Here is a 13117-nt window from a genome sequence, read left to right as displayed (position 1 = left end):
CCTTGCATTCTTTGTTGGTGCCAGACAAATCGAAGCAGCTATTCTTACTGGTGGAAGTGATCGGAACAGCACTGCTCTTATGTTAAGGCCTGCTTACATATACAGTTCATTACTATTGCTCCAGCTCCCCTATAAGTCCAAGTGCAGCGGGAAGAAAGGAGAAAGGGAATCCAGAGAGGACTGCAATGGAAAAGTGATCGGACCTCAGCAGTCAATTGCCATGTTCTATAACAGGGGCAGGACATGAAGGGGAGAGGACAGAGGAGGGGCAGGGAGAAGAGGAGCCTGTCCTTTGGGGTGCAGCTTTTACACAGGTGTTGGTGGCACTTTCTCCTCAGTCCATGCTCCACTCAATTCCGGATTGCACTTTCTTATGTGTTTCAACCAGAACTTATGTGCTGGGAGAGAGGCCCGTTTCACACACGTGGATCCCGAAATAGCAGGAGACGAGCCTAACAAGCTGCAGGCCGGGTAGGAAGCAACACCACAGAGGAGAAGGCGGGCACCCTAACACCGCACGGAGGCCCCTGCAGGACTGGAAGGCACAGAGAAACAATGTGCCGGATGGAACTCATCCAGCACGATGAGTGGCCCTGAGAAAGCAGCGATGGCAAGCAGGCGGTGGGAAGAAAGGGGAAGGAAAAGCAGCTGTAGCTGCTCAAACGCAGTCTGTGGCCGCCCCAGCCCAAATGAGGTCATTAGGCATTCTTCTCTCACCTTTTTTTCCCTTTCAAGACTGCTAAAGGTCCGTACGTGTGTGGGTTGTGTAAGAAAAGGGTATTTCCTGGAATGTACTCATCATACACACTTCTCCGGTACAAGAGCCACTAGGCGATATGGCAGCTAGACAAGGAGGCCACAGAGCAGGAAGACAGGTTCCACGCCGGCAGCCTGACAAGCAAGACGACAGTGTGGCGAGAACATGGGCTTTGGAAGCAGACAGATTCGATCTGAATAATGACTCCTCCACTTACTAATCTGTGATCCCGAACGAATTAAACTTTCTGATGCCCCAGGATTACATCTGTATCACACCCATCTCAAAAGGGTATTTCTCTGCAACAGTGAGATCACCGTGAAAAAAGCAAATACTCAATTTCATTTATGTTAACTTAAATACGTGTGTGTGTGTGTGTGTGTGTGTGTGTGTGTGTATGTGTGTAGGTGGGTATACACCTCTTTTATAATTTGGAAGGATATACATTAAACTTACCAATAGTTACTTTATGGAAGAACATTTGGGGGACCACAAGAGAATGTTTTATTTTTCTGTAGGATATGAGTTTTTACAATAAATGGGTACCATTTTTGCGATTAAGAGAGATGAGGGGTGCCTGGGTGGCTCAGTCGGTTTAACATCCAACTCTTGATATCAGCTCAAGCCATGATGCCAGGATCGTGGGATCGAGCCCCGCATTGGGCTCCACGCTGAGTGTAGAGCCTGCTTATGACTCTCTCTCTCTCCCTCTCACCCTTTCCCCCACTCACACTCACTCTCTTTCTAAAAAAAAAAAAGAAACAAAGGGAGATGAAAATCATACACCTAAAAGTCTAGTATCCAGAATATATAAAGAACTCTTACAACCCAATAAAAGGACAAACCACTCAACTTAAAGACAGGTAGAGAACTTCAGCAGACATTTTTCTAAAGATACAGAAATGCCAAACAAGCACATGAAAAGACACTCAACACCAGCAGTCATTACGGAAATACAAATCAAAACTACAACGAGATACCACTTCATACCCATCGGGATGGTGGTAATAATAATAAAAATGAACTAAAACAACAAGTGTTGGCAAGGAGATGGAGAAACCGGAGCCCTCACACATTACTGGTGGGAATGTAACATGTGCAGCCCCTGTGGAGAAGTTTGGCAGATCCTCAAAAAGTTAAACAGAGCTGTCATATGACCCAGCAACTCCACTCTTACGTATACACTCAAGAGAACTGAAAGTATGTTTATACAAAAGTTTGTGCAATGATGCTCACGGCAGCACATTATTCATAACAGCTCAAAAGTTCATCAACTTACGAATGGATAAATAAAATGTCCACACAATGGAATATTATTTGGCACTAAAAAGAATGAAGTACTTATACATGCTAGAACATGGATGAACCCTGAAAACATTACGCTAAGTGAAAAGAGCCAGTCACCAAACACCACATAATGTGTAATTCCATTTTTTTATGAAATGCTCAGAACAGGGAAATCTATAGACAGAAAGCAGATTAATGGTTGCCTACAGCAATCCCAAGTGGGGCGAGGGGATTGGGTAAAGCTGGGAGTGACTGCTAGCGGGTACAAAGTCTCTTTTTGATGTAAAATGTCCTAAAATTGATTGTGGTGAATGTTGTACAACTCTCTGAATATACCAAAAACCACTGAATTGTACACTTTAAATGGGTGAATTATATCTCAATAAAGCAGTTAAGCAAGGTCACGTGCCTACTTGGTTCTTGTCACTGAACAGGGCTTGTCTCCTGGATGGAAAACATAATGAAGGTGGCACATGTTCCTTCACCTGGGGAATGGCAGTGATGATAGGGCTCCCTGTAACAGGTAACACGGAAGGTTCCTTAACAGCAGCTACCTTGATAGCGACAACTTAAAAACTAACATTCACCCTCGCTGACTTTCTTTCCTCTCTTCACGGGTGTCAGGCCTGCATCCATGGTCCAAAGGCTCTCCCCTCTAGTGCTGCTCCCCCTCCCCTTTATCCATCTCAGCAGTTTCTCCCAATAAATTTTCATAAAAGTAAATACGGCTATTATCCTATTCTACAGATGAGGACACGGAGACTCAGGGAACTGAAATAACTAGCGTAAGCTCACAGAACTCTTTTTATTGGTTTTCTTTTCACAGTTCTTCTGACTATAAGCTTGGTTCCCCCAGCTTTCACTGCTGGCTCTCCCAGGCTGCACTACAGCTCCCCGCCCGTGGTTAACTCAGCCTGGGGACCACCCTGCCTTACCTGGCTTGCTTTCCCTGGAAAAACCTGGCCATCGTTCATGAGAAACCATATGTCAGGATATGGTGGGGGAAAACTACCTGGGAAAGGAAATTCGGGCTAGGAGAACTGTAACTCAGGGCTTTTTACTAGTATCTGGTAAAATAGCCAGGTCTGATCCTGAGTAGACTTCTCCTCCGTGCTGTCACCTCAGAACAAATCTGGGGGAAGGGGCCTAGCCTGGGCATAAGGTCTATCACCCCTGACGATGCCCGAAGGAAAAGCGGAAGCCAACAATGGCAACTGTCTGGCTGTTGGGAGGCCCTGTGGAGCAGCTCAGTGGGCTGAGGGTGACAAGAGCCAAGGTCCCTCTGCTCACCAGAAACACAAAGCATATCCCACACCATAGGCAGGACTGGTCATCAGACTTTCTTATTTGGGATAGACGTCCTAGGAGGTTGTATTCGCCACAATTCACATTCAAAGAACAAACTGAATGCTCGTTAACAATCAAACTACAGTGTTCCCGAGTAACTGAAATTCCAAGATAATTACAACATAATGACTCCACTCCTCCCATCCCTAAAAATGGAGGACAGAAAAAAATGAACATGGCATTGGGGGTAGAAGTTGGTGAGGAAGAGGGTGAGAGTTAAGGACTAAAAGAGCAGTCAGTAAACAGAAGTCAAGTATCACTGGTTTTACTTCCAAATAATCAGAAAAAGACGGCTTCCAAGAACTCTTAACCAAGAGAATTAGATAAAGTCAAATAGTGTAAGATACAGCAATTAAAACTGATTAAGTACCTATGACATGCCAAGCCCCACACTAAGAGCAACCCATATAATATCCCATTACTCCCCACAACCATAAAAATCATTCCCATTTTACAGATAAGGAGGCTGAAGCTTCCAACAATTGAGCAATGCGCACATTCTCCAGACTGCTGCTAGGCAATGACCACGTGACAGAGGGACTCCTTTAATAGGCAACCTGCTCAGGAATGCCCCTTCAGCCTAGGTGACTTTCTCAGGGGTGCTGTGTGAGTCTTCTCCCACCCAATCCTCCTCTCTTCCTTTCTTCACTGGCGGTAGACCTGTGCTCAGTCTCTCACAGGCATTTCCTCCCATAAACCTCTTGCACATCTGATTCTGTCCTGGCATCTGCTTCTCAGAGGACCCAAGCTGACAAAGCTAGAGTGACGCAACAGGGATTTGAACCCCAAAGCCCTTGTGCTTTCCTTTCTACGAAGACATTAAGTGATGGATAAATCAGGTCGTTAAATGCAGTGAATATTCTCAGACCTTCTCTCCCTGGACTTACCAGCCATGTTCAGCATAGCCAATGACTCCCTCCTCTTTAAAATACTTTGCTCTGTTGGGGCGCCTGGGTGCTCAGTTGGTTAAGCATCTGACTTCAGCTCAGGTCATGATCTCTTGGTTCATGAGTTCTAGTCCCATGTCGGGCTCTGTGCTAACAGCTCAGAGCCTGGAGCCTGCTTCAGATTCTGCATCTCCCTCTCTCTCTGCCCCTCCCCAGTTCACACTCTGTCTCTCTCTGTCTCAAAAATAAGTAAGCATTAAAAAAAATTTTTTTTAAACACTTTGCTTGGTTTCCTGGACTCCACGCCCTCCTGGTTTTCTGGCCACTTAGTCTCAGTCTCCTTTGCTGGTTTCTCCTCACTGCCTTGACCCATAAATCTTAAAAGTCAAGCATCAAGGCCATAGCCACCAAACCCCTTCTCTTCATGATCTACATTCCTGTCTAAAATAATCCCACCTCAGGGCACCTGGGGAGCTCAGTCAGTTAAGTGTCCAAATCTTGATTTCAGCTCAGGTCATAATGTCACGGTTCGTGGATCGAGCTCCGCATCAGGCTCTGATAGCACAGAGCCTGCTTGGGATTCTCTCTTTCTCTCTCTCTCTCTTTCTCTCTGTGCCCCTCCTGTGCTTGGGTGCACTCTCTGTCTTTCTCAAAATAAATAAATAAACCTAAAAAAGAAAAAAGTCACCTAATTTCACGGCCTCCTCTACAGGGTCATACTTCCCAGATTTCTCTCCCTGGTCCACACCTGTCCTCTGAGCTCTAAACTCACAGATCAAACAGCCTACTTGACCTCCCCATGTAGGTATCTAATAGTATCCCAAGATAAACACAGACAAAACCTGCTCTTCCCTCGCACCCAATTTGCCCTCCCACAGTCTGCCCTGTCAGTGAGGAGTAATCCCATCCTTCCAGGTACTCAGGCCAAAACTCTTGGAGGCATGTTTATATTTAGTCCTTTCTTTCTAAATCCACAACTAATCTGTTAGCAAATCCTGGCAGCTTTTTCTTTAAAATGTATCCAGAGGCAGACCACTTCTTACCAAGTCCACATTACTAAGCTAGTCCAGGCCATCATCATGCCTGGATTACTGCAATAGCCCCTAAATGAACCCTGCCTTCACCCTTGCCTTCCTACAGCAGAATTCTCAAAACAGCCACCATTACGATCCTTTGAAAACCTAATTCAGATCATGTCACTCCTAGCTCAAAACCCTCCATTGACTGACTTCCCGTTCCCTTCCAAGCAAAAGCTAAAATCCTTGAAATGATCCATAAAACTACAATGGTTAATTTTTTTTTTAATTTTTTTTTCAACGTTTATTTATTTTTGGGACAGAGAGAGACATGAACGGGGGAGGGGCAGAGAGAGAGGGAGACACAGAATCGGAAACAGGCTCCAGGCTCTGAGCCATCAGCCCAGAGCCCGACGCGGGGCTCGAACCCACGGACCGCGAGATCGTGACCTGGCTGAAGTCGGACGCTTAACCGACTGTGCCACCCAGGCGCCCCTACAATGGTTAATTTTATGTGTCAATTTAACTAGGCCACAGGCTGCCCAGATATTTGGTCACACATTATTCTGGATGTTTCTACAAGGGTGTTTTGGGATGAGTTTAACATTTAAATCAATAGACTGAGGAAAGCAGTTTGGTTCTGAGGACCCCTGGAGGGGTCACTTGGGGGAGCTGCAGACTGCTGTCTGGCCCTGAAATGTCCCCGTCTCTAAGAATCTCAGCAATATGCAGCACACTGTTGCAAACAAGCACTCAGGCAATCAAGCAGCAGTAGCAACACTAAAGGCCCCCACGTTCTGTTCACTTGTTTCCCAATTCCAGCGCCCCTCCCTTCCCACTCCCAGTAGAACAGGAAGTACACCCTGAAGATCATTAGGACACTGTTAGTCAAAGAGAAAAACTTTCAACAACAAAGACATTCAACAACTGGGAACTAGTTAATGCTGTATGTAAAATGTAACCACTATGCATCCTTTAAAAAGAGTGAGGAAGAATTCTCACTCTTACTCATCAGAGAGTAATGACACATTGTTAAGTTAAAAAAACAAGGGCAGAACAGTATGTATAATTTAATCCCTTATCATTACAAGAAAAAGGAGGAGATATAGACAAGTGTTTGAATCTGCACAGGAAAAAAAAAATCTAGAAAATCAAGGTGCTAAGAGTGGTTCCCCATGGAGAACAGGATGGAGGTATTTTAATTTTTTCTTTAATTCTACTTAAAATTAAATCGATGCGGACATTGATGAAAAATAACAAAAGAGGAGGACAATCAAGGAAGAACACAGCCTCAGCAGGGAGTGAGTCAATCACACGTGCTTTTGTCTCTTCAGTGAGTTCATGATTCCTTACAGGTTTCTTTCAAGGCAGACATGCAGTCAGTGCTCTCCACCAAGCAGCTTCATTCTACTGTGTGTGGTTTTCTCCCTGAGATTTGATAGAACAATGAGCAAGGGAGTGTGTGTTTGTTTGCTTGTTTGTGTGGGGGCATAGTAAAGATATGAATGGGGTAGGGGCAGAAATCTGGCCTGATGCAAAAAGATCTCCTGCTCAAAACTTTTCAGAGTCCCTGATTAAGAAGTGAAAGAGTGATATTCCAGAGAGATGTGCCACCAGGAGACGAGAACAGGCAACAGGCAGTTAAAATAGTGAGGCCCGAGTTCTAACCATGCTTCTGCCACTTAGCTTGATGACGGCAGATGTTCACCTTCCATGAGCTTCCGTTGTCTTCCCAGTCAAATGGGCGTTAAGAATAGTCTCCTGGCCTCATGGGAGTGTAATGAGAACAAGACGAAACTACAAAGCATTCAGCACGGCACCCTCAGGTGCTGCACCTGCAGAGCAGGTGGTTGATAAACAGCACCCAAAATTTGACTACATAGATAGGAAAGGAAAGTAGAAGAAATGATTTCAGTACACCTGATTAACAGGAATGGTCAAAGAATCTATCCAGTAGGCTGACTTCTCTAAATCAAAGAATGCTGGCCACAGAAGAAAACAAAAACTATACGCGCTGCCAGTGGGGGCAGACACAGCCCAGCCTCAGGCTCCGCGGTACTGAACTGAGAAGAACCGCACGCAACCACACGAGGCTGGGTTCCCAGAGGCTGTGAAAGACGGCTCCAGGTCTGACCTGTTGTCGATTTAGGATTTATCTTCCCCCTAATTCCCAAAAGGATCAGAGGCAGATTCCAGTAAGAGTCAACATACTCAGTAGACTCATTTAAATAAGAATAAAAGAATCAGAGAAATATAATGAAGGCGAGGTACTAGCTGAGATCTGCTGCAACTGCAAATAAAACTTAGCGGTGGGCAGCCAGAGTTAAGACCAGAAAACTTGCAGACGGATCATTAGGCAGAGGAAGAGTCAAGATCATCAGGAAGGGCACATTTTCCTAGAACTAAACTTGAAATTTTGTAATCAGACAGAAACTGATCCTAGGGATGTATGCCTCTGGTTCAATCTCACCTCCCAATCACCTCATGTAAGCTTAGTGTACTATTTTCCTCCTCACAGCTTTGCCAATTACCAGCTATCTGACCCGGAACCGATGCCTCACTTCTCTGAATCTGTTTCCTCGTCCTTAAAAGGGAATTATGTTCTGACCTATCTATGAAAGGGAGTAGAGGAACATTTGCTAGCATTCATTCACTGGGTGCCAGCCAAACAGCAAAATCTTTGTGTACGTTAACTCACTGAAATCTCCCAATAACCACACGCAAGCCCTGTAAATACTTTACAAGTAATCTCCCAGAGATTCAGAGAGGTGGGGACAGGTGCCATTGTCACACAGCTACAAAAGTGGATGAACTCAACTGCATGCTTCTGTGATACCAAGGCAGACTTTAAAAAGTGTCTCTCCCACTTAAAAAGCAGATTCTCCCACTTTCTCCATCTATGTCAAGCACCTAACAGGCCCTGGGACATAGTAGGTACTCAATATATTAGTTCCCTTCCTCATTTCTTCCCTTCTCAACTAGAATTATATATATCTAGAAAATTAAGTTTACTGAAATAATATCAGTATCTTATATTTACAGTTTCTTTCCTCTAAGGAGATCATACGACCTAATCTATTTTCTCTACTAATCCCACCAAATCTCTACCTATCATTATGTATTATTTCACTTATTTTCCAAGTAAGGAACTAGCAGGCAGCAAGCTGCTAGGGTGACGTGCCCACAGTCATGTGGAAGTCACTGCCAAAACCAAATAAAAACCTTGGTCCTCTTTACGTCTAAATCAACCTTTATCCTCTCATGTGACACAGGCTCCATAATGAAGAACAGATCATTCATTTTTTATCTGGAAAACTACCAAACGTATAATTCAGTAAGGGGCCTCATGACCTTACCACCTTGTCAAAGGGAAGTAAGTGTATAAAAAATGAGGTTTGCAGGAGCAGACGGTTTTGGTCCGTCAACTTTCTCTTAGATTACTCCCATTAACCAACATAAAATAATGTAAAATATAATGTAACAGATCCCCAAGTCTTTGGAAATTTAAGTAAAACTCACTGATCCTTCAAACTTACATACAATGCACAAGGGTAACCGTTAACTCCTGAGGGGCTGCAGAGGTGCACATTATGTAAACTAGGTCTTTGAAAGAAGAACATGATACACAACCAGGCCACTCTAAGGAGAATCTAAGTGAGCAATGAGCATTCAGCAGCAGAAATTCACAGTATCACAGAATTTTAAAGTTCAGAGGGACGTGGCAGGCCACTGAGAACAATCTCTTCATCTGGTACATGAGGAAACTGAGGCTTATGGAGGTTAAGTGGCTTTTCCAAGATTTTGCAGACAAAAGAACAAGAACTAAAAAATAGAGGCACCTGGGTGGCTCAGTCGGTTAAGCGTCCGACTTCAGCTCAGGTCATGATCTCGTGGTTTGTGGGTTCAAGCCCCATGTGGGGCTCTGTGCCCAGAGCCCAGACCCTGGAGCCTTAGATTCTGTGTCTCCCTCTCTCTCTGCCCCTCCCCTGCTTGCACTCTGTCTCTTTTTCGGTCTCAAAAATAAATAAACATTAAAAAAAATTTTTTTAAAGAACTAAAAAATAAACCTGCTGACTATTATCTATTCCACTTGCAAGTCTTACTTACATCTGCTATCCGTGAGTACACATAGCACTTTCCAGAATAACCCACCTATAAAGACAGTGCAGGATAAAGAGCACGTACTCTAGTAACAGAGAAATAGGATTCGAATCCTGACTGCCACTTACTGACCATATGATCTTGGCAAGTCCCTTAATTTCTTTGAATTTCAATTTTTCATCCATAAACTGTGGGTAATAGTATATTCCATGGATAAGCTGCAGATGATATAAAGAAGGGGCCTGGCCACAGCCTGTGAGCTCCATGAAGACAAATATCAGGTTTGTACATCCCTAGCCTCCAGCACAGAGCCTTTACATTTGTAAAAACTGGCTGAGCAAAATTAATGAACTAACCAAGCAAACAGGTTCTGGACTTGAACCCAGGTCTACTTGGTTCTTAAACACTAGGTTATATTGCTCCCAATTCACATGATTTCAAAGCACAGTGTTAATTCTGACTTACAGAATACGAGAACACAATGAAATAAAACAGCCATTTTCTGGTCCTAAAGCAGAAAAAAAGTTCAGTGGGGAAAGTTCCTGGACTCTCAGAGTTGGGATTGGTTCTTATTGCTAGTGTGCGCACATCATGAGGCTTTAGAATCAATTACAGCTAGGCTTGGGTCCCAGCTTTAGCATAAGCTGAGTGATCTCAGACATATTACTTTACCTCTCTGAGCCTAAATTTCCATACCCGGAATAAACGTACTTCACAGGACTGTGTGAGAAGTGAGGCAATATATGTGAAGAAATACAACGTGATGTGTGCCACAAAAAGACTCTATTTCCCTTCTAGTTACTTGGAGGCTTCATTCATTCACTTCACCTCTGACGTTTGAGGTCTCTGCTCAAACGTCACTTCCTTCTGAACCTTCCTATCTACAATAAAAACCTCAATCCTCTATCCCCTTACCCTGCTATTCTTTTTCACAGTCCTCATCCTCACTTGATATTACATCATGGGTTTGTCAGCCTTTCTGTTTACTGTACCTACTCGACTATAAGGTAAGCCCAGGAGGACAGCAGCTTTTTCTTGTTTATTTTGTTTACTGCTGTATCTCAACCACCAGTAAAGTGCCTGACATGCAGTTAGTGTTTAATAAATATCTGTTGAATGACTAAATGAATTAATTCAACACTCCCTTGGGACCTGCTGTCCAAGAGGCATCACGTAGGAAGAAGGACTTACAGATAAGTAAGAAATGAGATTATAGGAGAAACTACCGTGCCTGCTCTGGAATCTGCAAAGATTTCGAACTCACCTGGACCCTCACAGTTGCCTCCTGACTATTCTTTGTGTCTACTCTGCCCCCCTATATTCCATTTGTTAATCAGCAGCCAAAAAGACCCCCAAAAAGTCAACATTGGATCAGATTTCTCTGCTTAAGCCCCTCTAGTGGCTTCCCATTCCAATTAGAGTAAAGCCCAAACTCCTTACCATGGCCTGAAAAGCCTACCTTCCATTCCCTCTCCCTCCCTCCTTGACTTTCAGGCACACTGGCTTTCTGCCTCTCAAACATGCCAAAGTCTTGTGATTTCTTTTTTAATTTAAAAATAAACATACATTTTTGTTCATTCAAAACTCTAAGTTCTATTTATATAATTAACAATATTCTGTTCTAATGCCTAAATTTTTCAACAAGCAAGGACTAATGTAAAAAATAACTCTTCACGGGGCGCCTGGGTGGCGCAGTCGGTTAAGCGTCCGACTTCAGCCAGGTCACGATCTCGCGGTCCGTGAGTTCGAGCCCCGCGTCGGGCTCTGGGCTGATGGCTCAGAGCCTGGAGCCTGTTTCCGATTCTGTGTCTCCCTCTCTCTCTGCCCCTCCCCCGTTCATGCTCTGTCTCTCTCTGTCCCAAAAATAAATAAACGTTGAAAAAAAAAAAAATTAAAAAAAAAAAAAAAATAACTCTTCAATGGACACGAGTGTCGAGGTCTTTTGTGCTGGCTGCTCAGTCTGCCTGGAAAGCCCCTCCCCCAGCCTGGCTCTTCCTCCCCATTCGGTTCAGCAAAAACGTTACCTCCTTAAGGAGCTCTCCCAGGCTAAGTTGTCCCTCTACCATCACCTTCATCAAGTCGCTCTATGGGGTCCCACCACCATTACTTTCCCCACAGCATTTCACTATCTGGGATGACTTTACTATTTATGTGTCCCACCTTCCCAGCCTGGAATGTTCCCAGCCTGGAACGGAGACAAGGACTTTGCCAGGTTCACTGCTGCATCTTCGGCCCCTAGCATGTAGTAGGCACGCAGTAAATATTTCTGAATCGGTAAACTGGATCCCAAAGGATGCTGGAGTTTGCCAGGGTAAGAGTACAGGTAAAATACGCTACAGGCCTAACAGTGTCTTGGCCTGTTGGTTTCCTTCCGAGGACAACTGCCCCACTGCATCAGAAGATGTGAATTTTAACCAAACTTACTTAGGAATGGGCACCCGAATTAGCGTCCCTTCCACTTCTGGGTTCAGATTCATTCCACTTTCTCTTATAGCCTTGATAGCTGCAGCTGTACACTGAAAACCAGATCAAAAGGTAAACAGAATTAGTAAATAATTATTACCAGATGCAAGCCCTCTGTCGATAACTGGCAACCCATCTTGGCAGAACATGGAAACATTTAGTTCTGTTACCAGTAAGATCAGGAAGTTACATTGGTGTAGAGTGCTTTGATCAAGCTGAATAGCAAACTACGTCCACTCCTGGTACCAGTGTACTGCGGGAGGGAAGAAAAGCAAAGAGGAGGAAAAAATAAAAAGAAAACAGCTCTGCTTCTTTGAAAAGATTTCAACGGTTTGAGGCAACACAGATCAAAACCACAATAAATCCTCAAGGGAGGGGGGCTGGTCTGTACAAAGATTGGTGTAAGGACAGATGAAAGATTTTATACATTAAAAATTCCAGTTGACATTTTACACTCAAAATATACCAGTGCCGATGTGGAATGAGTAAATACATTTAACTCCTTCGCATCTACACTCACACCGACCTCACTCGTGTTTTGGCTTGAGCATTGAGTCTCTGCTGGTCTGTGCTCCAGGAAAGGCAGTATGGTACACCAGTCAAAAGCCTGGGCTTTGGAGTCAGAAAGATCTCAGCCCAAATCCTTACTCTGCTAACCACGTGACCCTGGGCAACAATCTCGACCTGAGGTCTCCAAGTTGTAATCTGAGAGCACACGGTACCTGTATCTCCCGGAGGATTAAATGAGGTAACACGAACGATGCATCTTGTTCTGTGCCTGGCACACAGTAACACCCAGGCAAGGGGCGTTATCATCTAAACTTATTCTATAAAGGTAAGAATGCGCAAATCCTGCAAACAAGGCTGAGCTGATGTCATCAGTCAGCTGACGCACTGTTGTCCCGCGTGACATCCTTCAGGGTCTTCTCTGATACGGCCTTGCTCTCTACTGTGCCAGGCGGCACAAGGTATATGGATTTCCCAACGTGCTTCACTTCACCTCAAGCAATGTAACTATACCTGCTATGAAATCCTAAAGGACACGATAAAGCAGTGTGGATGGAAGACACTTTCATTGGCATGGCAATGTGGAATTCAAGAAAAGAAGGCCTCCGACATTTTCAAAGACGTTTAGGTTTGGCCACAGCTGGTGTACTTCACTTGGATTCACAGGGACAATTCTTGGCCCTGAGTTCCTCCCTAGACTTTGTGGTTTAATGAATAGGGTTTGTTGCACTCCTGTTTTGTTTTGGTTTTTG

The 13117-nt window shown here is 44.3% G+C and overlaps 1 protein-coding gene across 2 annotated transcripts in view; it reads right to left on the bottom strand.

The window, feature by feature from the left end:
• The window catches only part of MRRF (mitochondrial ribosome recycling factor), a 49614-nt gene that overhangs the window by 17793 nt on the left and 18704 nt on the right, over positions 1-13117 (bottom strand). For both annotated transcript variants that reach the window (XM_047069025.1, XM_047069032.1), the window contains one exon: positions 11820-11911. In XM_047069025.1, the coding sequence (XP_046924981.1) occupies positions 11820-11911 (92 nt within the window). The remainder of the gene's footprint in view (positions 1-11819; positions 11912-13117) is intronic.

This window comes from Lynx rufus, unplaced genomic scaffold, assembly GCF_022079265.1.
Source record: "Lynx rufus isolate CCGP_SWC_20201006 ecotype Redwood Valley unplaced genomic scaffold, mLynRuf1.p SCAF_10, whole genome shotgun sequence".
NCBI classification, from domain to species: Eukaryota; Metazoa; Chordata; class Mammalia; order Carnivora; family Felidae; genus Lynx; species Lynx rufus.
The sequence above is the reverse complement of the archived record's forward strand: the minus strand, read 5'-3'. Positions and strand labels throughout refer to the sequence as shown.